The 26,474-nt window shown below is 39.4% G+C and overlaps 3 protein-coding genes across 9 annotated transcripts; all 3 read right to left on the bottom strand.

The window, feature by feature from the left end:
• Nucleotides 1-14,723, bottom strand: LOC121853521 (actin-like). 2 transcript variants are annotated; one of them, XM_042347684.1, is made up of 2 exons: nucleotides 14,671-14,723; nucleotides 1-1,224 (listed from the first exon to the last, which is right to left on the bottom strand). In XM_042347684.1, exons 1-2 carry the CDS (start codon nucleotides 14,683-14,685, stop codon nucleotides 106-108), a joined length of 1,134 nt encoding a protein of 377 aa, XP_042203618.1. In that variant the 5' UTR covers nucleotides 14,686-14,723; the 3' UTR covers nucleotides 1-105. The 2 variants fall into 2 exon arrangements, with proteins under 2 accessions (XP_042203618.1, XP_042203617.1); XM_042347683.1 differs by lacking the exon at nucleotides 14,671-14,723 and adding an exon at nucleotides 3,021-3,104 and having other exon boundaries at nucleotides 1-1,271.
• Nucleotides 7,937-10,852, bottom strand: LOC121853520 (actin-like). Of its 2 annotated transcripts, none has more exons than XM_042347682.1 (2): nucleotides 10,775-10,852; nucleotides 7,937-9,239 (listed from the first exon to the last, which is right to left on the bottom strand). In XM_042347682.1, the coding sequence occupies exon 2, from the start codon at nucleotides 9,197-9,199 to the stop codon at nucleotides 8,066-8,068; it is 1,134 nt and encodes a 377-aa protein (XP_042203616.1). In that variant the 5' UTR covers nucleotides 9,200-9,239; nucleotides 10,775-10,852; the 3' UTR covers nucleotides 7,937-8,065. The 2 variants fall into 2 exon arrangements, with proteins under 2 accessions (XP_042203616.1, XP_042203615.1); XM_042347681.1 differs by having other exon boundaries at nucleotides 10,763-10,848.
• Nucleotides 13,435-25,113, bottom strand: LOC121853519 (actin-like). Of its 5 annotated transcripts, none has more exons than XM_042347679.1 (3): nucleotides 25,036-25,113; nucleotides 23,670-23,761; nucleotides 13,435-14,625 (listed from the first exon to the last, which is right to left on the bottom strand). In XM_042347679.1, the coding sequence occupies exons 2-3, from the start codon at nucleotides 23,727-23,729 to the stop codon at nucleotides 13,552-13,554; spliced, it is 1,134 nt and encodes a 377-aa protein (XP_042203613.1). In that variant the 5' UTR covers nucleotides 23,730-23,761; nucleotides 25,036-25,113; the 3' UTR covers nucleotides 13,435-13,551. The 5 variants fall into 5 exon arrangements, with proteins under 5 accessions (XP_042203613.1, XP_042203612.1, XP_042203610.1 ...); XM_042347678.1 differs by having other exon boundaries at nucleotides 13,435-14,631; nucleotides 23,676-23,761; nucleotides 25,036-25,112; XM_042347676.1 differs by lacking the exons at nucleotides 23,670-23,761; nucleotides 25,036-25,113 and adding an exon at nucleotides 16,154-16,222 and having other exon boundaries at nucleotides 13,435-14,717.
• Between the last annotated feature and the right edge of the window lie 1,361 nt (nucleotides 25,114-26,474).

Genomic DNA, 26,474 nt, shown 5'->3' with positions numbered 1-26,474 from the left:
ATTTATTTAGGTTTTATTATCATTAATTTTCACATGTTCCATATTATCTAATACTAAAATAATATAGATCGTATGAAATAAATACATTTTAAAATACAATATGGTTTAGAAGCACTTGCGGTGGACAATGCCGGGGCCGGACTCGTCGTACTCCTCCTTGGTGATCCACATGGTCTGGAAGGTGGACAGTGAAGTCAGGATGGAGCCACCGATCCATACGGAGTACTTACGCTCGGGAGGAGCAATGATCTTGATCTTGATGGTGGAGGGAGCCAGAGAAGTGATTTCCTTCTGCATGCGGTCACCAATACCAGGGTACATGGTGGTACCTCCAGACATGACAATGTTGGCGAACAGGTCCTTCCTGATGTCAATGTCGCACCTCATGATGGAGCTGTGTACAGTCTCGTGAATACCAGGAGATTCCATACCCAGGAAGGAAGGCTGGAAGAGAGCCTCAGGAGCACGGAAACGCTCGTTGCCGATGGTGATGACCTGACCGTCAGGAAGTTCGTAGGACTTGTCCAGGGAAGAGGAAGCAGCAGCAACATTCATCTCATTCTCGAAGTCGAGGGCAATGTAGCCAAGCTTCTCCTTGATGTCACGAACGATCTCACGCTCAGCGGTGGTGGTGAAGGAGTAGCCTCGCTCGGTCATGATCTTCATGAGGTAGTTGGTCAGGTCACGACCAGCCAGGTCAAGACGAAGGATGGCATGAGGGAGAGCGAAACCTTCATAGACGGGGACCATGTGAGAGACACCATCACCAGAGTCACACACCTCACCAGTGGTACGACCAGAGGCGTACAGGGACAGTACGGCCTGGATGGTTACGTACATGGCAGGCATGGTGAAGGACTCAAACATGATCTGTGTCATCTTCTCACGGTTGGCCTTGGGGTTGAGGGGAGCCTCAGTCAACATTGTTGGGGACTCCTCAGGGGCAACACGGAGCTCATTGTAGAAGGTGTGGTACCAGATCTTCTCCATGTCGTCCCAGTTGGTGATGATGCCGTGCTCGATGGGGTACTTCAGAGTGAGGATACCTCGCTTGCTCTGGGCCTCGTCACCGACGTAGGCGTCCTTCTGACCCATACCGACCATCACACCCTGGTGACGGGTGCGACCGACGATGGAGGGGAAGACGGCGCGGGGAGCGTCGTCGCCGGCGAAGCCAGCCTTGACCATGCCGGAGCCATTGTCCACAACCAGAGCGGTCGCGTCCTCGTCGTCACACATGGTGGTGGTATTTTATAACGGCCGAAGTTAACCTGAAAAGTAAATACATACGCTTGTTAACCTTAGAAAACTTGTTCCTAGAGCAATTATATTAGTATTTGTATCTGTGATGATTTACTGGAATGTACATTTAGCACACAAAAGATGCCTACACGAATAACACACACAAACACACACAGATACACATACACACACATACACACATACATACACACACACACACACACACATACATACATACACACACATACACACATATACACACACACACACATACACACACACATACACACATACTCACATACACACACACACATACACATACACACACACACACATATACACATACACACACACACATACATACATACACACACATACACACACATACATACACACATACACACATACATACACACACACACACACATACACACACACACACACACACATACACACACACATACAGTACATATATGCTCGTGTATACAATGACATATTTTTTTAAAGTGTAAGAGCATTTTTACTGTATTTCTCCCCTGATTTATATCTATACAATTTGAGCCATTACCCACAGAGACACAAGAACACCTACGTGTTAAATATCTGGCCATCACCATAACTTTACTCTTAAAATTGTCGTTACCGATATATTTTTAAGTAAGAGTTCCTATTGGTTAGATGAGGAGAATCATTTCTAGTCATACTTCTTATCCTCATTATTTTGGTGGCTAGACATTATTTAATGTATCGTACAATACTTTGGTGACTAAAGGATCCCTAGACAACCTTAACTAAATAGTAAAACCATATTACGCATAGTACTAGTGGCGGAAAATACAACGTTGTCACTTTCGTTCAATTTTGATGTTTTTACTAGTTTAAAAATATATATTATCACAAACTCAACTAAAACCGATGGTAAGAAGTAAAGTAATTCTCGCGTTGGTTTATAAAGTTAAATAAGTAAATATTCTTATACGATGATTTATGAAAAACTATTCAAAAGTTCCTAAGCTGGAATGTCTATGTTGGGCTGAGAATGTACTGTTGAAACATTACATTCGGATTACCTTTACGGAATAACTGATACTTGTACCGAATTAAATGCCTTTTACTGAGATTGAACAGTAAATTTACTTAAATTCCTTATGTTTGGGGAATATTGATGCATTTTACACCAAGATTTACCTGTAGAGCTTTTAACTGTCGGTTTAGTGTATAATATTATTTAGAGTAAACATTTTTATTGTAAAGAGAACTACTACATTTTAATTTCAATAGCTGCTGCAGTCATGGCAAAAAAAAACTGCAGTTTACTCAAAAATTCGCTGAGATAAACAAACTCAATGAGCACTTTATGGATCACAGAACATAGATGAAAATTGTCTCGAAAATGTGGGTTAATAACAATGTTGAAACTACACCATTTTTTTTTCACGGTATATGATTACAGAGAAACACAATATACTTTACATCACTACAAGTCTTTGTAATCAACCAGCAATAACATGTGATATAATTATTAGCTTATTAGTTTTTAAATATTATTACTAATCTTGCGATAAATTCATCGGTCGACTCAAAATAGTTGATAAAGTAACCTTAAAATAATAGTCACTCGTGTTTTCGGTCACAAACTAGCACACTCATCGGACAGAAAATCCAATGTCACTATAACTCTTGTTTCCACGACGTCCGTTTTCACATAGTGTTTCCACGCTGTTTCACGACACTAGTATACACGTGCAAGTGTAGCTAAATCCACCACCAGCGCTTACCGTGCTGAGTCCAGACCTGACTGAAGTCCTAGAAGACCCACCTCCACTTTTTATACTCTCTGTTAAGTTCCTAAAACCAAGAATCTGAAGTCGATCCAACATTCTGTTTAGTGTCAGATACCTGCACTACATAAGTCAGGGGATTGGTGGAAACGTGATACCATTCTCGTAGATTAATCCTTCTATCAGTTTCTCGTTCAGATTTTTGTTTTTACTACGTGATGTGTACAGCTAATATAAGAACACTACCACTCTACATCAGTCTCCCCTCAATAATTAATCCAACTAAATATAAAAAGGTCATTTTTTATTTTGACCTGTGTTATGCAATATTCCTCCCGTGTAAACATTCCCCCACCTCCTTCCACCTATCTATCGCCGTCTTTTCTTTGCCCTAGTTAGGCGTTCAAGGGAGCACTCACTGTTTTATAGGGGTGAATTATTATCATTTTATTGAAGTAGTTAGTAAACAAGGTGCACATTTTATTACATTAACTTTATCTTTTACTAATTAAAAAAGTTGTCCAATATGTAAACGATAGGTATAGTTTCCCTTGCCTCTTGTTGTTTTCATAATGTAAAGGTTTTATAATCTACACCCGTAAAATATTATTCTCAATATAAATCATCCTCGATTTAATCATATACGACTAATATTAACATTTATAGAACAATTTAAGAATCAGACAATATTTTGGAACTGGGAACATGATGGCGGAAACCCCTACGAGGAAATGCCAAGAGAGTTTAGCTTAAAGTCAATCCTCCATTACAACTGCCCAGTCATCGCCAAGGTAAGTTAGATGGAAATATTTGGGCTACGACCAACTCTTGTGGCCGGCTACCTGGCCAACAGTGTGCTTATTTACCTTCACTTATTTATGATCAGCAATAATATTTTCTTTACTACACCTTAAACGCAGAGGGGTTATTTAATGAGGCAAACGTAATTAAATCAAAGTTGTTTTATGATAATCTCTCGTATTAATTTGCTAGACATAGTGTATTATGTTTGGTCCAACTGAATTGAAGGATATGTGACACGTTGCATTTGGAGGTAGACTTACTAATTTTATTTATAACGTACAACATTTATAAATAAATGTGTGTGTGTGTGTGTGTGTGTGTGTGTGTGTGTGTGTGTGTGTGTGTTAGAAACGGAATAAAGGTAATAGAAAAATACTAGAATGGGTGTTAACAAAGTCGATCGGAATAAGTACTAGAAATTAATGAATATGCCTAGAGAGAAAGACTGTCGTAATGAGAGCTGTGGAAACTTGTGAGCTAACTGGAGACTTGACAGTGGAGGCGAGCGAGCGCCAGAGACTAGGGAAGCTGCTGGATAAGAGCGAGTTGCCAGGAGACTCTCAGGGAAGTTGTGGAGGCGGAGTGAGTTGCCAGAGACTTCAGGGAAGTTGTGAGGCGAGCGAGCTGCTGTGGAGACTAGCGGGAAGTTGTGGAGGCGCTGAGCGTTGTGAGACTTGTGGGAAGTTGCTGAGGCGAGCGAACGTTGTGAGACTAGTGGGAAGTTGTGGAGGCGAGCGAGCGTTGTGAGACTTGTGGGAAGTTGCTGAGGCGAGCGAACGTTGTGAGACTAGTGGGAAGTTGTGGAGGCGAGCGAGCGTTGTGAGACTAGTCGGGAGTTAGACCAGAAGAACAAAAAGAGGAATGTAACGTGAGTACAACATAGCTGTAGTGAGAACAACTCCCTCACGGAAAGTATGGTCACTATTTGGTCGAAGCTAAGAAGCTGTGATGGCATATGAGACGCAGAATGTAGAAGAAAATCAATTAACTACAAGATTTAAAGAGATAATGGATAAATAGAGATAAAGATGAAGTAGGAGAAGATAAAGAAGAATGAAAGTAGTATTAAAAAAAAGTGTGACTCAGGTGTGTGTATGAGAGTGAGAAGTAAGCACAAGGCATACAGTTAGAGAGAAATTTGTATCTAAAAAAGAAACAAAGATCTGGCAATATTGCATGGATCCGAAGCATGAACTCTGGGTACAATAATAATCAGTAGAAATAATGTCCCTGAGAATATCTTGTGGGATTATAAAGTTGCACAGAATAAGACACACATATAAGAAGGCAGCGTAGAGATGAAGAGAGTGTACGATAGGGCAGGTGACCAGGTTAGCCAAGGTTGTTAGGAGGTACAGTATTAGGAGTATGATAAGTAAAAGATAGGTAAAATTAATCTATAATTCAGAGGTGGATGACACGAGCTATGAGCAAGTATAAAACAAGGTGGAAAGATCAGTTTTAAGTGTTAGAAGGTGGAGAGAGTTTGGACATTCTTTTGTCACATGGCCGGTGAGCTATTTTGAAAGGAACAGTATTTTTTTATGTGGTTTTTTTGTGTTTCTTCAAGTGTGCTAATTCAATTAAAATGACTTGGGTACACACACACACACACACACACACACACACACACACTATCCCATCATTTATTGTTTATTCTCATTCTTTAGTAGAAACTCGTGTGAGCAGAAATCGTTTCTCGTAGAAGCTCTATTTGTACAGACAAGCTCACTGTCGCAAACCTTGAGAATTCGATCAAGACTTCAAGGTACGAAGTTTTTAATTCATGTGGCGCAACATCAAATGTCTGTACTTCAACGGCTGATGTCTTTAAAGACTTAGCTACAATAAGTTACGTCACACATCAGACTACAACTAATAATTGTGAGAAGGAAGAATGTTCCTGATGTTGTATAAACGATTATCAAATGTTGCATTATTAACATCATCGAGAAGCACTGCTACCACACCCGGCTATAACATACCTTATATATGTTTATCGTCAATTCGCACATGGCTGCCTCTTGTCCCATGGCCCTCTTCTCTGGCCAAGACTCTACGACCAACCATACGATCTTCATTTGTCGGACGCAAGAATAACTAAAAAAGTAGATCATCTTTTTATTACATGAAGTGAGATACAGAGAACAGTGTAAGAAGCAGGCGATATATTTTACTCCCAAGAGAGTGAAAGCTGGCATTGAGAAGGCGTATAGATACTTATTCAGTAGAAACTGAAGAATGACATCCAAGGAGTTGTGAGGGATTCTGGAACTAACTATGAAAGGCTTTAAATAAATTAATCAAACCCATTAAAAATTATAAGATATTTTTTATAGTTTATGCAATACTATGGAACTACTATACACTAAACCTTGTATTGTTTTTGATTATTTTGTTTTCTAAGAACAATGCGATATGGAACTACTTTATTTGAGGATGTTCCCCCAAACAAAATTACCAAATGGAAAAATAACACTATTTTATATAGGACTTACTAACAGTCACCATAAAGTTTATAGTACTATTACGAGATTATTGCTGGTAACATCAGTGACAATAGAGAAAATCAAGATTTTACTGACGTTGGGGATGATGATGATGAGGTGAGGCGGAATTTAGCATGAGGGATTGAAAACTAATAGTATTACTGAATCAACAATATTGCCATAGGATTAATTTGAACACATATATTGCTATTTCACACCCAGCCCCACCCTCCACTTTTATGTGTTCATCCATAGTGAATTGCAAGACTTAAAATCCTCACTTTTACGGAACTCAGTTCTGTATAAAATGAGAGTTAATGCGATGGAGAAAGGCGCGTGTATATGATTGAACCCTTTGCTTCTATCTTACGAATAACTTGTGTAACAGAATATAAATATTTTTTTATTTCAACAGCTGTCTAGATGATCAGGTGTTTCCTTTACCCATAACTTAACTCCTCAGACAATTTTGGCTAGATGTACTCCCCCGTATGTGCTAGTATATAGTTAAGAAAGTTAAAGAAGAAAGTTAAAATTTTGGCCAAATGATCCCAGGAATCTTACATGAATAAAATTCTTTTTAAGAGGGAGAAGATATATCGTAATTTCTTTATTTTCATCTTGTCTATACAGTTTCAATTACGTATAGCATTTTTAGAGTTCCGTATGCTGGTAGTACTTCTGAGAGTATTTCAATTATAAAATTAGTATACAATGATTTCTTTATCAAACAGGCAAGTAGTTAAATATACCATTTAACTCTTCAGCATATAAGAATTCAGAAGCAAATGTACCCTTAGAGCTAAAGGTATTGATCAACTTGCCACTATTGTAGACCGGTTAATTTGTACAGCTTTTTTATTCAGCTACAGAGACTGAGTTTTAATGACCTCAATACGGTTGTTTCCCTGTTTCGTCTTCGTGTCTTCGCGTTTGCCATCATGTATGTCATTACGTCCAGCTTCATTTATTAAAAAAAAATACAATGATTAAAATCAACCGAAATGAAAACTAGTTGCATACTGTCCTTGTGTTGTTCATATCGATTACTATACATACGTACCTTTGAATATAATTATATACTGTACTAGATTAAAAATATACACTTCTTTCGGGCTCTCTGTGTTCCTGAAATAGGTGATTGAAACGTTTAATAAGTCTAAATGTGAATACAATTGATTTTTTATAACCAGGAACGATTTCTTCTTTAGTTAATATTTTCACCTCCCACCAGAAGAGTTGAAGTTCCATCACTAAAGTTATATTCATATATCCAAACCTGGAGTGGAGCTTCGTGTCCTCGATTTCCCTCCCTGACAAACTCTACATCTATACGTGTATTCATTTCTCCAGCTTTATTTCCTCACTTCATGTACCCCCCATGAGTATCCTCCATTCCTTCCAGTACTGTTACTTTAATGGTAAATTACCCTCAATAAATTTTCAAAACACTGGATATACAAACGTTCGTCTCTCGATAATCACAACAGTGAGTATAACTCCCTATATGAATTTTCATTCTCATAAGCCTGCAGTTTTCAGGTGTAGATCAATTAAGCTTTTATTAACTTCCATGTGTATATCTAAGTAATAAAATGAAATTACACGACAAACAAAAAATCAATAGTACTTTTTTTTTATTAACCAATCATACATTTCACAGTAGTTGTACACAGTTCTCAAGTATACTTCACGTGTCTCTCAGAAATGAGGAGTACATAAAATATATCAAAATAATGCATATGGAATTTAGAAGCACTTGCGGTGGACAATGCCGGGGCCGGACTCGTCGTACTCCTCCTTGGTGATCCACATGGTCTGGAAGGTGGACAGAGAAGCCAGGATGGAGCCACCGATCCATACAGAGTACTTACGCTCGGGAGGCGCAATGATCTTGATCTTGATGGTGGAGGGAGCCAGAGCAGTGATTTCCTTCTGCATGCGGTCAGCAATACCGGGGTACATGGTGGTACCACCAGACATGACAACGTTGGCGAACAGGTCCTTCCTAATGTCAATATCGCACCTCATGATGGAGCTGTGTACAGTCTCGTGAACACCAGCAGATTCCATACCCAGGAAGGAAGGCTGGAAGAGAGCCTCAGGAGCACGGAAACGCTCGTTGCCGATGGTGATGACCTGACCGTCAGGAAGTTCGTAGGACTTGTCCAGGGATGAGGAAGCAGCAGCAACATTCATCTCATTCTCAAAGTCGAGGGCGATGTAGCAAAGTTTCTCCTTGATGTCACGAACGATCTCACGCTCAGCAGTGGTGGTGAAGGAGTAGCCACGCTCAGTCATGATCTTCATGAGGTAGTTGGTCAGGTCACGACCAGCCAGGTCAAGACGAAGGATGGCATGAGGGAGAGCAAAACCTTCATAGACGGGGACCATGTGAGAAACACCATCACCAGAGTCACACACCAGACCAGTGGTACGACCAGAGGCGTACAGGGACAGCACGGCCTGGATGGTCACGTACATGGCAGGCATGGTGAAGGACTCAAACATGATCTGTGTCATCTTCTCACGGTTGGCCTTGGGGTTGAGGGGAGCCTCAGTCAACATTGTGGGGGACTCCTCAGGGGCAACACGGAGCTCATTGTAGAAGGTGTGGTACCAGATCTTTTCCATGTCGTCCCAGTTGGTAATGATGCCGTGCTCGATGGGGTACTTGAGAGTGAGGATACCTCGCTTGCTCTGGGCCTCATCACCGACGTAGGCGTCCTTCTGACCCATACCGACCATCACACCCTGGTGACGGGCGCGGCCGACGATGGAGGGGAAGACGGCGCGGGGAGCGTCGTCACCGGCGAAGCCAGCCTTGACCATGCCGGAGCCATTGTCGCACACCAGTGCTACCTGATCCTCGTCGTCACACATGGTGGTGGTGCGTTATGAGTTGGTCCTACAATTGATAAACCTGAAAACAAAACCATTTTGTTAGTTCCCTTGAATTTAGACTGCTATGTATATGTGTGTGTGTGTGTGCTGATAACAACATAGGAAACAAGAAAACATACGAAGTTCCCAAGCGCTTTCGTCAAATTCACATCTTCAGGGATGAAAAATTGTATTCACCTCTGAATGTGTGAATTACACGAAAGCGCTTGGGAACTTCGTGTTTTCTTTTTCCTATGTGGTTATCAGCATATATATGGATCACGCGCTCATACAGTGATTTATTTGCATATATATATAATTATACTCTCCTTGCAATAGAGTGGATCCGGGTTTGATCCCGGGCAGGGCGAAACTATGGACAAGTTTCAGTACGTCGTCTGCCTCTGTCTGTCCAACAGTAATTGGGGACTTATACGATAATCGATTGGTGAATCACGTGTCGAGATTATGGTTAGCCAGTGCAGTTGGCGACTTGTACAGCCTTCTTGGATTACTCCTTGGCGTCAAGTCATACAGCTCGATAACTTAGGGTATGATTGTTGTGTTGGCGACAGCTTCTATGCTTTCAGCAAATTGTCACCTAGGTGTACCTATGGTCGGCTGTCCTCGAGCAAGAGGGGCAACCAAGCATTTATATATGGAGAGAGAAAAGGAGGTGATAGTCTTTCCTCGGATCCAATGCTGGCCAGCGTTTAGGGCCACCTAAGTATGAGACAACATCCACATTAAGTTAAGTTAACGAGCTGTATGACCAAATTTCAAGGCACAGTCGAAGAGGATCGAACAATTCGCTAACTGCACTGGCTGAGCATTATCGTAGAACACGAGGCGCCAATCGATTAATGTCCTAGTTCCCAATTACTGCTGGGTAGGCAGAGGTGAATGGTTTAAAGAAACTTGCCCATATTTTTTTCAGCCTGTTCTCGGGTGGCACCCGAATCCACTCGCTGGTGAGGCGAGCACGGTGACCGTTATGCCAAGCTTTGTCTCACTAGATTTGCTGCTACAAGAACACGTTGGATCATTAGTGTTCAAAATGAAAACAGTGTAACTTGCATATTCCAGCTATAAACTAAATTCACTTGGTATGTTAAAGATGATATTTATAGAATTTTGTTTCATCTGACAGTGACTGTTTAGTAAAGCTTTACAAAGTTTAAGTCGAAAACATATGTTTTACCTACACACGGGAGATCAAGTAATCAATTGTTTCAGGAAAACTGACCCAAAATTCATTTAAATATTACATATAGTTTGTCCTGTCATTATTGTTGATTGAAATTTAAAACTGTTATTAAATTCACATTATTTTCAAGAACACAGTATGCGACGTGATAGCCGTAAACAAATCGGACAAAAAGTATTTCTCCGAAAGTCTCATCACACAGACACATAATATTGAAGATAAGATAACGTAAAAGTTCACAATGCGATGCAGAAGGCAGGTAACTTATCACCAAGTGAGACAGTGCAGCATCGCTTGTACGGTTGTGACCACCAGTAGCACGACAATAGCACTCCTGTCAGCAAGAGGGAGCTTACCAAAACACCTACCCCGTGTTGAGTCGTCTTGTGACTAAAGCCGTTTGGCGTCGAATCAACCTTTATATATAAAAATCCAAGCCGGCATTGCAGTCGCGCCAAGATTTTTAACATTTTCCCCAGTCTCGGATATCCTCCCACGCATTCAGCTGGGATAGCAGAACGGGCCATAGCACCGACCACACAAACAGAGACGTACTTCACTGACACATTTAGCTGTGGTTAAGAATATCCCCCCCTCCCTTGTAAAAGAAGCCGCATAAAAATTACACTCTGCTAATTTTCGTTACTGACAAAAAAAAAGATTTCAAGGTGGCTTAACAAAAGTTTTTCCGTTATGTAATAAACCCATGTTGATTATGTCCATACTTTATAGCAGGGTTGGGAAACTGGGGCCCCCTTATACAAATTGAATTCAGTGTCTTTTAAGGGGACCAGTTGACGATATATTATTATTATTATTATTATTATTATTATTATTATTATCATTATTATTATTATTATTGGTTTGATTTTTCCAATATGTATCTTTACTCTGTATATATACTAAGTTTCATCTCATTTGAGAAATAAGTCCGTTGTTAAAAAAAAATCTAAATTTTATTATAGAAAGCCATATTTTCTGCTTCATTTGCAAAGTCGTGCCCGGTTCAAAACACAAAGTTTAAGTTCCATCGCCGCGGAACTGTGCTAGGGTGATGTTTTAGGGTACGGGCACAACCATTAAATCTACAAATATTACTATTAGCTTTTGTTTGACTGTTGCCACACACGTGAACGAATCATACAAGAAGCACAACGACTGAACCATCTGAACCATTCTTTTTATTAGGCTTTTCTGTAATTCTGAGGGATGTTTATTAATATTTCCCTAATTCATTTGGCTTAATCCTTTGATATAAGAAGATTCACACATACAGTAGGTCAATTTATTGTTTTAGTGTGGCACTCTGCATGATCCACGCTTCAGACTTCAGCCTCCAAAAGCAGGGCAGTGTGCTACTGCTGGTGGTTATGGGAGAGCTTACCTATGACGTGTTGTATAATGAGCGTATATAAATGTTGTACACCGCCGGCTCCATTCCCTCTCCAAGTGCCGATCGAAGCACGTAAGGGAGTTACAGTACCCAGTGGTTGGTAGGTTTGTTTGTTCTCTTGCTTGTCAGGGTAACATCTCAGGCACTTTTTAGTTAGAAACTGAAATCTGGACACAAAAGTGACCGTGTGCTTTGGAAACAACGAAGCACCTTAGCTTTCGTCTTTATTCAATTTGGTAACAGTTTTATTAACACTTGAATGAAGAAATTTTCTATAATTCGTTATGAAATATTGGACCTGGATTAAATACGCTTAAGCTTATTCATGGTGTCATAGTGCACATACCAGATTTCAATCTTGCAGTCCCCTGAAGTGATGGAGGACCAACTCATGTGGCCCACTAAGGTGAAGGAGGGCCACTCATGTGGCCCACTGAGGTGATGGAGGGCCGCTCATTAGCTAGGGTGCCCTTCACTGGCCTATAGACCCGTTAGTAGCTATGTAAGATTTTTTCCCCCCACTTTGTTGTCTCACTGTGCACTTATATAAGATTACTTGTGGTTTCATTTTAGACTCCTGAATCTCCATAACTATCTCTGAGAGGTCCTGCATGACTCTGGAGCATCCAATACTTCATGCATAGTATTAATTGTTATGTATCGTAGGTCTGAACGTTAGCAACTATTAGAAGTATTTCTACTCTTGCAGCATTTTCAACACATACTGTACACGCATGTATGCCATTCATCGATCACACACTATATATATATATATATATACACATATATATATATATATATATATATATATATATATATATATATATATATATATATATATATATATATATATATATATATATATATATATATACATATATAAATATATATATAGTGTGTGTGTGTGTGTGTGTATTTTGGTTATCATATCCATCCATCAAAAGGACAACTGACTTTGCCATACAGGGATAAATTTTATTTTCATAGCTATATCACAATGGAAATAAATTTGTACATTTGTAAATTTGTTCTATTAAATCAGGTTAAGTTAGGTTATGTAGGAAGTTATTCGTTTATCGTTTATATGTACCGTACTCTGATTATAACCATGATTGTCTACAGTATGTTCATTTGATGTTAATATGAGTACTCATTCCCTACCTGGTGATGCTGGGACACTTCATTTTTCGCCTGGTGTTGGTGGTGGACCTCACTAGTGGTTATGAGGTCTACGTTGGTCGTTACCATTGTCCATTATTTTCTAGTTGAAATTGTCACCTTCGTAACAGTAGTAGATTGTTCATCAATCCTTGCACTGTATTCATGTTGGAAGGGTATGGGCATGTCCTGATGAAGATGAGGAGTTATGGGGAAAACAGGTGGATGAGGGTCAACAGGCCTGAGCCAGGCTGCCACAGAGTGACGCCAAGTACGTCCTCACTCCATACGAACTGAGGACTGTTTTTGTGTGTATGTGTGTGCACTCAGTTCAACATATAAAAAAGTCAAGTTTGGGCAATAATTTGTGTACAGAAGACAGAGATCATGTTAATGTTCTGTTCATGTTGACATATAGTTTAGTATTACTATACTCCAAAGACAAAAGAAGTGTAACGGCATAAGTGAAAAATCCAATTCAATCAATATTTTATTTTTAAAGTCGGAAATGTCAAGTTGTTGTCCAATTACCTTAAAATATTCAGTGCATTAACCGTCTTGAACATAAAAAGAAGAAGATTATTCATGAAAAATTTAGAAGCACTTGCGGTGGACAATGCCGGGGCCGGACTCGTCGTACTCCTCCTTGGTGATCCACATGGTCTGGAAGGTGGACAGAGAGGTCAAAATGGAGCCACCGATCCAGACGGAGTACTTACGCTCTGGAGGAGCAATGATCTTGATCTTGATGGAGGAGGGAGCCAGAGCAGTGATTTCCTTCTGCATGCGGTCAGCAATACCAGGGTACATGGTGGTACCACCAGACAGAACAATATTGGCGAACAGGTCCTTCCTGATATCAATGTCGCACCTCATGATAGAGTTGTGTACAGTCTCGTGAACACCAGCAGATTCCATACCCAGGAAGGAAGGCTGGAAGAGAGCCTCAGGAGCACGGAAACGCTCGTTGCCGATGGTGATGACCTGACCGTCAGGAAGTTCGTAGGACTTGTCCAGGGATGAGGAAGCAGCAGCCACATTCATCTCATTCTCGAAGTCGAGGGCGATGTAGCCAAGTTTTTCTTTGATGTCACGAACGATCTCACGCTCAGCGGTGGTGGTGAAGGAGTAGCCACGCTCAGTCATGATCTTCATGAGGTAGTTGGTCAGGTCACGACCAGCAAGGTCAAGACGAAGGATGGCATGAGGGAGAGCGAAACCTTCATAGACGGGGACCATGTGAGAGACACCATCACCAGAGTCACACACCAGACCAGTGGTACGACCAGAGGCGTACAGGGACAGCACGGCCTGGATGGTCACGTACATGGCGGGCATGGTGAAGGACTCAAACATGATCTGTGTCATCTTCTCACGGTTGGCCTTGGGGTTGAGGGGAGCCTCAGTCAACATTGTTGGGGACTCCTCAGGGGCAACACGGAGCTCATTGTAGAAGGTGTGGTACCAGATCTTCTCCATGTCGTCCCAGTTGGTGATGATGCCGTGCTCGATGGGGTACTTGAGAGTGAGGATACCTCGCTTGGCCTGGGCTTCATCACCGACGTAGGCGTCCTTCTGACCCATACCGACCATCACACCCTGGTGACGGGCGCGGCCGACGATGGAGGGGAATACGGCGCGGGGAGCGTCGTCGCCGGCGAAGCCAGCCTTGACCATGCCGGAGCCATTGTCCACTACCAGAGCGGTCGCATCCTCGTCGTCACACATGGTGGTGGTTGATTATAGATGCAGTGGAGTACCTAAAAGAATTGTAGTGTATTGTTAGCATCATCACGACTTTCTTTTGCAAATGCAGCTTAACATATTACAAACAAAAAAAGCTAAACTACTTTTATTTATTTAAATCGTTTATCTTTGTTTCACTGTTGTCACCGTGCGTAGCTCTTTCATTTCGTGTCCCTAAGTACATGATATAATATACCAGTTAACCATATTTGTTTTTAAGGCAAATAATGAATGTCATAACACTTTTATTAGATTTCATTCGTTCAGTGACATTTCTAGAAATCATTTATTAAATAAGAGTTTTCAAATATGTCTTTGTGGTGTTTCTCTAGTTCATTTGTTGAAGTTCATTAAGGACGTTTTTTGTGCTGACGTTAATATTTTCGGCCGCTGATATTTTATTCCATTTTTATAAACAAGAACAGCAGACACTCAAATTTTTCTTAGTTGTATTACTCAAGAGGCGGGTTTGGGAACATTTCATAATTCCAGCCAAAACAACAAGAAATGTTTTCTCCCCTTTTTTTCAGGCAAACACTCTTATCTAGTAAATGAAAAACATACATTAAATTGTAATACATCTTTTTTTTTGTCTTCATTATTTCAGTATAATGATATGACCGGGCGTGAAAGTAATCACTCTACAGAAATACTGACATGATAAGGTACTATTAAACAAGGTATTATTCAAACACAACTGCAATAGCGTGACCTTACGGTGTTTCAATGTGGCAAAGATAAATAGCATTTGCAGATTCCTAGTTTCATAGTCAAATATTTCGTTTTTTGTTATTACCGGTATGCAAAATTTGCTGATATACCTACAAAAGTGTGTTAGATTTCACACACTAATACAATTGTAACTATAAGAAAATAATATCTGAAAACCATTAGTTTTCTAATACTGCTACTGATGATAAAGAGTTTTAAATATTTTAGAACAATTTTACTTTGCCATTGTTGACTGTATCTATTACAGTGATACTTTAGGCAAGATTAGAAATTCGAATTTAGGAAATGTAAAAGTAAGACCGAAATGCACTGAAACTTATTCACACACTATTTATGTAGAAAATCGAAAATATATGAATCTTATCACAGAAAGGGTCAGAAATATTTAACTCTGGTTTCTTGAGTCTGTTTACAAGTCTATTGGTAGTTTCTTCTTAGTGGTGCAAATATTAAGAGAATGGTATTATCTTCATACTAAATAGAAGATGGTTTTAGATAATCCACAACGCATGGCTCAGAAACGCATTATGGTGTTCATTCTGACAGCACTGTTATGTTACTTTTCTTGACAAAATCGATAACGCACACGCACACGCACACACACACACACACACACACACACACACACACACACACACACACACACACACACACACACAGAGCACTAATAAATTGACGAATTATTAAGGACACGATCACTCCTCGCTTGAGAACTCACCACTAGCAACTTATCCCAGGTGAGTCTTGGCGTGACTGGAGTCATCTGAACACGATATCCCCTTTATATACAAAAACCAATTGGCATCTGCGGTAGTGCCAGGGCATCGTACACCTAATCCACTCAAACATGACCGCATTCGTCGTGGTCAGTAGTACGGCTTTCAAGGTATTTTCAACACAGGTGTAGAGAACGTGTTATTTTAGGAAGCTTATAAAAGTGGCAACCTTCCATTATCTTGGAGAATTGACTATCATAATAATCCACTAGTAAAGGAAAATGCCATTCTTATTCCCGCCGATTACTGACCGGTTTATTTAATCCCAGTTATTTCAAACAATAAAACTTGAATGACTTCTTTCATCTCCTTTAGCAAGTAAGCGATAGAAACCAATCTCATCCAGCCAAATGGTTCGCGTGATAGAATTTTATGTACTATATCAGTCGTAAACGTAAGTCAGCACTTGCTTAAGGGGTTTGAATATCGCCTTGTGCATATAGGCTTTAGTGCTGCATTGACCACCCAGAACTGTAAAGTTAGGACCTTAGGAATTAGTACACTTTTTTATAATTTCAATTGAATTTTAAAACAGGACCCAAAGAGTTGCCGTAGTGAGTATCTTAGTAATGCCCATCATGGTCGTCTCAGTCGTTTCATAGGGTAGACTTTTGGGTCCATTATTAATTATATTTCATTGTAATGGCATCTGGCAGATTCTTGAGGTTGTGTCTTTATCTTAAGTAAATGACATCGCCTCTTGCCAGTGTTACCTCACCTCACAAATGCAGTCGAGTAATAGCTTGAGAGAATTGAGACTTGAATTTGCATAGTTGGGTTCCTTCTGTGGCATGAAGCACAATGTCTCCCAGAAACAATCTTTGGTTATTACCTTATCAAAAACATATAAATACTGTATACCACATTTCAATCTTTACGCTGGTTATGTTGTGTTGGTCGTCTTTGTTCATCTAAACATTTTAAGAATGTCTTTCTGTGGTAAAAACACTTGATATATTTGGTCAGTGGCTTCATCGGCATCCTGAAAAATAAAAAAAGTCATATTCAAAAACTTCTCCGAGATGAAGTCATTAATAAAATCTGTTCACTTATCGAAATTGTTCCCCGTTTTTTAGTAATGTGCTTCGATTTATGCCGGGCCGCTGCTAATCTATTGGAGTTTTCCAAGTAACTGTTCTAACATACGATGATCACATATAGACTCAGGCATGTCTTAATCACTTCAGTTGATATTGATGACTTACTCATGTTCTACAGTCACTTGTGTATTGTGCATCATGCAATGTTTAATCATGAACACAACTCCGGAAGATGACCCTTTCCAGTAAGTTCACAGAGATGTATATACAGTGAAAGCGTTTATGGATGAGATTCATTAATAACTGTAGGTATGCACCATGGAGTTATCGCCATCTGTTGCTGAATCTTATTTAAGATTTTTCTTATTTTTTTTATAATAAAATGATGGCATATTGTGATTACGGTACTTTAGACGAATTTTCGCGTCTCACTGAATTTTATTGTTCTGTCAGGATCACAAGGTTCTGGTTTATAATCACACCATGCAATCAGTCAAAAGTTTAACTGTACAATTCTCAAGATGTTTTCTTATCCTAAACGGTTAATCTCAGGAATATTCAGCCCAGCACCGATATTTAGGGTGACTTAAAAGCATAATTTAAACATAGAGTAAGTCGGTTATTACTTAGTGTACCAGAGTTTATTCTGAAAATAATGCTCTACACCCGCATATACACTTCTCCATTTGTTTCTCCGACTTAATCGAGACCATAGCGGGCGAGTTACCTGTTCTAAAACAAAGAGCAATGTAATGCTTGTTGAATTCTATTAAATACAATTTCACTAATACTCCTGTAGACATACTATTACTGAGTAGAGACCAAGCATCAAGTTGCGGCCACAGGAACGCATATTTTGTCGCTAACATGTGATCGACAAGACGTAATGTGGTACAAGGTCTCGACTCTGGTAAAGGCCGCCGCGTGCACTAGACTGGCGTTTCTTTTAATGATTACCTGTTGGAGACAAAATATATGTTCTGTGGATGCATTTTAAGCCTCAGCAAAGGACCCTCCTGGAAATAACCACTTGATAGCTTCGTCGGCTATCTTTGGTCAAGTTTCCTTACTGTTTGCCTACACTGTCTCGGCGCACAGGAAACTGTTCTCCCGCGGCCTACGTGTACCGTATGACAAATGGAGAGAACGGTTGTTAGAAGGTTTTAAAATTAATAAGTAATTTTGAAGTGATGCGAAAGGAGTGAGAAACCCAGAAAATAACACATGAAATTAGCATTTAAGAATGAAAGGGAGAATACATTGTTGAAAGATAGGAAGTAATAGGAAGATTGGAAGGATATTTTCAGCAATTACTAAATCAAACCGAGGAGAGAAAGGTAGTTTATCTTGTTTCGGATATGATTACATAGTGTCAGAGTAAAAGGAGATAAAGTGTTGAATAACAAGGAGGTGAAACTATTGTAAGAACGCTGCAGAATAGTAGGGTACTAGAAGGGGATAGAATCACCGTTGAATTTTTAAGGATGGAAATGGAGGCACGAGTTTACTGTTGGCTCCACTCCCGCATTTACCACTTAGCGTTGCCAATCCTCTCTCTCTCTCTGAAGTATGACCCTTGAAATCTGAAGCATTCGAAACATTCGCTAGTGAGAGGGAGGGAGAGTGGAGGGTGTGTCGGAAAAGGTGTCTTTCTGTGGGGGGGGGGTGGTACTGGGGGTGAGGACGGAAACTGTATATCAGTTGGGAGAGATTACACTTTGACCATACCAACGGGTTTCCTCAGCTGAGTGTAATCGTCTACGCTAGCCAGATGAAATTACTAAAGTTCTAATAAGAAGAGATGGGGCAAAAGGGGGCATTTAGGAACAGATAGACTATGAATATGTTTGAGTCTATATCTTGCAGAAACAGCGAAGATTTGTTTAACTTCTTAACTACGAGATGGAACTTCCCCAATTGAATAAAGGCGCTAACCAAAACAAAATAAATAAGAAGACATCGTAATGAAGAGATTAATTAGCACTCAAAACAATCGGGAAGTGGGCGCCACATATTTATTGTAATACAACTTAAAAACAAAAAATAGTTCAGTTGGCAGCTGTCAACAGTCCGAATAAATCTTACAACTGACGAAAAAAAACTGTGACAGACATGCGGATGAGTACCGGTCTGCATTTTAAGAAAAGCTGAATGATGTTTTAAAACTGAGACGTGATTCTGATTTGTTTTTTATCAAGGATTTAAAAAAAACTTTGTTTTGCTCTATCACGTCACACTTTATTACCAATAAGACAAGTTAATATAACTTATACATAAACAAATACAACATACAAATATGACAATACAATAAAAATGATACAATACAGTAAACTTCAAAGTTAACTAAACCTAAAGATTATTGTGATTAAGGCTATTTGCCTGCAAATACATAAAGAAATGATATATATGAATATGTATGAACATGATATTAGGCTTCTAGGATGGGTGAAACTTTTTTTTCGATTTTCTGTCAATCTTTTCACTGGCACAATCTCTCTTCAGCATCCAGCAGTAGTCTGCCATCATGTTCACATTCCACCTTCCTTGATCCCTCTTTTCCATTTCCTTAATGTCCTGGTGAAATCTTTCACCTTCCTCTTCACTTAAACTTCCTAAATTTTCAGGAAAATACTCAAGATGGGAATATAAGAAATGCACTTTTACACTCATATTGCAATCCATGTTTTTAAGTTATTCAACATACCTTCAACAATGTTTTGATAGTTTAAATCTTTTCTATTGCCTAAAAAACCATACACGGCATTCTTGAAACTATTCCATGCTTCTTTCTCACACTGGCTCATCGACTCTTCAAATTGGTGGTTCAACATTAACGGATTTGAGGGCCCACGAAAATGCCAGCTTTGATTTTTTCATTTGTGACTGATGGAAATTCCCTGCATATGTATCTGAATCAACCACTTTCCTTGTCTAGGGCATTTGCAAATTGTTTCATTAACCCCAATTTAATATGCAGAGGAGGCAACACCAATTTTTTAGGGTCAGTCAATGGTTCATGTAGAATATTTTTTGAACCTGGCACAAGAGCCTGTCTAGGTGGCCGGTGTTTTTGTCCCAATGTTCACGTCTTGCTCTGCTGTCCCACTCACACAAAACACATGGCATTTTCGTGTATCCACTCTGTTGACCAAGCAACAAAACAATGACTTAGAAATCTCCACAAACCAACCAACCAACCATGATCTTTATAATGAACTTTCTCCAGAAGTATCTGCAAATTTTCTAAAGTTTCCTTAAGATGAACTGAGTTAGCCACAGGACTTGTTGAAATTACATTTCCATTATGAAGTAAAACTCCTTTGAGACTTGTTTTTGAAGAATCAATGAACAACCTCCATTCAGTAGCTGTATAGGTAATGCCAAAATGGTTAATTAAAGCAGACACATTATTACAATAAACCAAGGAGCCTTCCTCTGAAAAAAAAGAACTAGTTCTTGTTCACGTTGTCTATACCATGAAAAATATGCCCCTTTGCTCAATATCACTAATATCCTCAAGTTAATAAACATCACTTCCGTTATCTGACGATGAATCACGGTCAGATTCTGATGACACGGACTGCAACACATCTGGCGGAATGGGGACTGGAACCTCAGGACCATGTGGCACTGGTCTCACGGTAGATGGAATGTTGTGATAAATGATTCCTTGTTTATTTTCTGCATTATATCCCTCCCTCTATCTTCACAGAGCAAAAATAACAGTCATCGCCATTACTTTTAGGCTCCCGCCATATCATAGGGTCTCCAAATGACATAGCTTTTTTATTACCATATTTCCACAGTCTTAAACCTTCAACACAATGACCTACTTGAAAAAAAAACTGATCACACAAATGCACATTTTGCTAAATTGAAAATGTTAAAATTCGAGGATATTAACACCTACTTCTGTGCCCAGTTTGTTTGCAAATCTATCAATCACTTGCTTCACAACAATTATTTCCAGTTCCGAAATAATCAGAGATACAACTTAAGGCACCCAGAGCTACTAAGTCCACCCCTCATGCGCCCTTCTCAGTCCCAGACCTCCATAAAATATCATGGTGTGAAGGTGTAAAACAACTTACCCCCACACATCGGAGCAAACGCTAAGCTCCTTTCCATTAAATCATCTCTTACAAAATATCTCTTGTCTAAGTATTAATATTTTTTTGAAATACCTACTTTATATACCTGCTTTTATTGTACCACCAAAAGCGTTTTATCAGAAATTGTCATGTAGATAGATAGAAATTACCACTGCAATAAATATATTTGCCAACTAGACATAATCCTGACAGCTCTGTCCTCTTGTTCCACCTTAATACAACCCATGTTGAACTGCTTCCCTCATCATATTTATGTTTTTCAATTCTGCATGTGTTCTGGGCATCAAGTTCTATCTACAGGAGCGAACACAAACACCTGTAGAGTTTTCGTAGGTTCTATTTACTGGATAAACAGAGATACACACGGGAGGTGGCGCTCCTTACTCTGTCTGGGGGTCAACTAGCCTTTCGGGCGACATGTGGTAAGTGATACATTAGCAGCTTCCATATGTCGCCAGGCACATTAATTAAGCGTGTGGGACATTGCCACACGCTGCTAGCTAGGCTGAATAAATAATGTATATAAATGGAGCACATACATAATATGCATATATAATATACATACAGCATACATAATATACATACAAATTCCACTGTAAATTATGTATATGCTTTTAATATACAGTAAATGTAAAAAAAAAATTAAAAAAATAAAAATTTAATATCGAAGTGATAACCGTGGTAACATTGTGATATGTTCTTATTACCACCATGCTATGTGTACTAAATGTTACATGATACTTCTTTGAGATAATTGTACAGTATATAATTATCAGGTGCCTTCAAGAGAGCTCAGGTGTTCAACTGGCTCAGCCATGTTAATATTATGATTTTTAATCGACTCTGTATCTGTGTTCTTCTGGCTAAATAAACCATAACAGTTCGCATAATTTACAACAGTAAGAATGAATGAATGATAAAAATATAGAGAAAACTTGTTTCTGAATATGCCTTTATATCTAGCACCTTGTTTCAACTGAAAAAAAAACAGTCAATAGGCCTTATTACAAAGACATATTTATATTGGCAAAGATATACCCCTATTGTTTTCTAGTAATATTTCACAGAGAAAAATATTGTTTGGGCTGAATGTAGTAATGAAAGAACATAAAGAAAATTATTTTTATTAAACATTTTGGTGGTAACCTTCCATATATCGTAACATGGTGAATAAAATTAATTCGTTAAGCACTCCAGGTAGTTTTATAAATAATCTAAATGTGCAGAAATATTTAGAAGCACTTGCGGTGGACAATGCCGGGGCCGGACTCGTCGTACTCCTCCTTGGTGATCCACATGGTCTGGAAGGTGGACAGAGAGGCCAGGATGGAGCCACCGATCCATACGGAGTACTTGCGCTCGGGAGGAGCAATGATCTTGATCTTGATGGTGGAAGGAGCCAGAGCAGTGATTTCCTTCTGCATGCGGTCAGCAATACCAGGGTACATGGTGGTACCACCAGACATGACAATGTTGGCGAACAGGTCCTTCCTGATGTCAATGTCGCACCTCATGATGGAGCTGTGTACAGTCTCGTGAACACCAGCAGATTCCATACCCAGGAAGGAAGGCTGGAAGAGAGCCTCAGGAGCACGGAAACGCTCGTTGCCGATGGTGATGACCTGACCGTCAGGAAGTTCGTAGGACTTGTCCAGAGATGAGGAAGCGGCAGCCACATTCATCTCATTCTCAAAGTCGAGGGCGATGTAGCAAAGCTTCTCCTTGATGTCACGAACGATCTCACGCTCAGCGGTGGTGGTGAAGGAGTAGCCACGCTCAGTCATGATCTTCATGAGGTAGTTGGTCAGGTCACGACCAGCCAGGTCAAGACGAAGGATGGCATGAGGGAGAGCGAAACCTTCATAGACGGGGACCATGTGAGAGACACCATCACCAGAGTCACACACCAGACCAGTGGTACGACCAGAGGCGTACAGGGACAGCACGGCCTGGATGGTCACGTACATGGCAGGCATGGTGAAGGACTCAAACATGATCTGTGTCATCTTCTCACGGTTGGCCTTGGGGTTGAGGGGAGCCTCAGTCAACATTGTTGGGGACTCCTCAGGGGCAACACGGAGCTCATTGTAGAAGGTGTGGTACCAGATCTTCTCCATGTCGTCCCAGTTGGTGATGATGCCGTGCTCGATGGGGTACTTGAGAGTCAGGATACCTCTCTTGCTCTGGGCCTCATCACCGACGTAGGCGTCCTTCTGACCCATACCGACCATCACACCCTGGTGACGGGCGCGGCCGACGATGGAGGGGAATACGGCGCGGGGAGCGTCGTCGCCGGCGAAGCCAGCCTTGACCATGCCGGAGCCATTGTCGCACACAAGTGCTACCTGATCCTCTTCGTCACACATGGTGGAGGTTCGTTATGAATGCAGATGATCACCTACAGGAAAAAATATGCGTTTAGTGCCGTTGTTTATATTGTAAATCAAAATATTGATTTCTTCAATAATTTTATTTACACGCAATTTTGACTATACCGTCTAGAGTTAAAAAAAATGGTTTATTCTAAGTAACCTCATTATAAATGGACTCCTTATAATACTAAGTATCAAATTTTAAGCAAAAATATTTCCCTTTCATAATACGTAAATGACCAAATCCAACAATTCTGACGATTTTTCTCATATTTTTTTATGATTTAAAGTAACAGGACTGGGTAATTTTACTCTTCTGTTTTTAAACTTCTCATTTTAAACATTATTCTTTACGTTTTGTGTGAATATTGTATAAATTTTCATCCTTTAGCAATTTATGTTGTATAGATACCCACAGTGTTAACTGAACTCCTTTGTTTGATAGCAAGTAGTTTCAAGTAAAAAAACTTGGTATTAAGAATTACACAAGAAAATCATGAAAACGTAACGAAAACGAAGTAATCTATATTCTTGTAACTTAATGACGTGTTAGGAAGATGACATTAAGGAATGCTTCAGCCGACAACGAGCATTGTGTTCTAGTCTACCTTAAGCCTCAGCAAAAGAAAGAAATATAGCTTTTTATTGACAAATTATGCAGCTGTAGGATGCAGATCTTGAAACGTAATTATAGATATCGAATAAATGCAGGAAAGGAAATTGAACAACAAAAGGAATTTACAATTACGGATATTAAATATAAGACTTTATGATATTACAGTAGATTAAGACTAATATAACGGTCTCCATAAAACTTCTTATAGTTAACCCACAATGGAATCAGCATAAATAATTACCGACTGTGACTTCGAATCGGGTTCAGAATGCTGTGAAATACAAGGACACAAATAAGAAGTAACTAGCATCAACACTCAGTGGAAGAAACACATATAGGCATTATTTTTGAAGTCGATTATTTATTTCGATGCAGTTTACGAATACATGAATACCGTATCCACAAGGTTTCTCTTGTTAGTATACGAATCTTTAACAGATACTTTTCGTTGAGATGATTAAGTGATAATCATAAGTCACTGACGTAACACCGCGCTTTTCTTTTTCATAAAGTAATTCACTTTATATATGTGATCTACAATGAAGTCACAATATTCACTAATGCACGTGTGTAAGAGACGATGTGGTATATGACTCTATCGGCACTACTCGGGAGTGCGCTCAACTGATGGCTAAACGACTGTGGCACAATTCTTGCCTGTAGGAGAGAACACAGCACACCCACCTACCCACTGCGAGTCCTCACAAGACTAAAGTTGTCTGGCCCTGAATTTCCGCTTATATACAATCACCAACAGGAATCTGAGTTCGCGCCAAGACTTTCTTTTTACGATGAAATCCACAGGCGCATTTGTCGCGGATAGTTAAACACTCCAACTTATTTACAGAAAAACAAAAACAAAAACATCTTGTCATTGGCACATTTAACTGTTGCTCAGTATACTCCCACACTAACTCCTTTAAGGTTGGTCATACACCGAGCCTCCAAGCTTTCTTGCTCTACTTCTGAAGATCCTTAGCAAATTAGTTGACTCAAAGACTTGCATCACAGTATGGTGAACAAGATGTATCAGAATCAGATATTTCTTCTAGAATATGAGTGTAAGTAATATTAAGACGATTTCCACCTGGTAACCTTATTACACTCTGGGTCTTAAGCTAGATGTGAATAGATCTGCTTAATATTTAATATATAAAACATACTTACTGCAATGAAATCTGGCCTCTGTGACAGAATATTATTGCGTCATAATTTCGTCTATCTACGTCTATCTAATAAACATTTCCCCTTATAAATATAAATAAACTTAATTTTCAAAATATGTGTTACTAGCAGATTAACAAAATGTAATAGCAGAATAAATGTAAAGGTTTAATAGGTTCAAGAATTTTATACTCATAGTAAATAAAGGTTAAGAATAAAAGGTAACTAGGTCATACTCGTAAATGTAACAAAAACATAAGGTGTATCTGGTTCAAGAGATGCACATTAGTTATATGATACAAGGCTGGTGAATCACGGAAGCGGTGATGACAAATATGAGATGTGTTTCGCCCGTGTATGTGTGCACGTTTCTTACAGATGTTAATACTGCTATTGGAATTTGTTTTCATTCGTGGACACAATGGATTTTAGTTTCCTATCATTCTTATAGTACTTGTTAAATAGGACAATAGTTTAACATGCGAATTCATAGTCATAAATATCATTCATAGAAATAAATTTTTCTTTGATACTTTTACTTAAAGACCTTATAAGTAAGGAACTAGCCGAGGTGGTTAAAGGTCAGTTACCATATAGAACTATGTTTTTAAAGGGTAAAATGTTTCATATTTGAAGGTTCGCCTCTGGGATGTGTTACAAGGACCGATTTTGATATAAAGCGCATTATGCGGTGACTGTGGCCCGAAGTTCCATCAGCGTGGACTAATCAGCGTACTATAGACCTCGCTACCTCCCCACCACCACAGTTTAGAGAACTCAGGAGCAGTTGTAAAAGGAAATATTATGTGATCTTGTGATTGCCATACCCTTTCTGGTGAGATATTAATTACTGTAGTTTCAAGATATTCCTTTGGTAACGCATGTGACAAAAGAATATATTGCATTTTTTAATTATAGTATTTATATTTAAAGACTCAATTAACCCTTTAGTATATAAT

Source organism: Homarus americanus, unplaced genomic scaffold, assembly GCF_018991925.1.
Source record: "Homarus americanus isolate GMGI-L3 unplaced genomic scaffold, GMGI_Hamer_2.0 scaffold4896, whole genome shotgun sequence".
NCBI classification, from domain to species: Eukaryota; Metazoa; Arthropoda; class Malacostraca; order Decapoda; family Nephropidae; genus Homarus; species Homarus americanus.
Note: the sequence above shows the minus strand (reverse complement) of the source record. Positions and strands in the feature narration are given on the sequence as shown.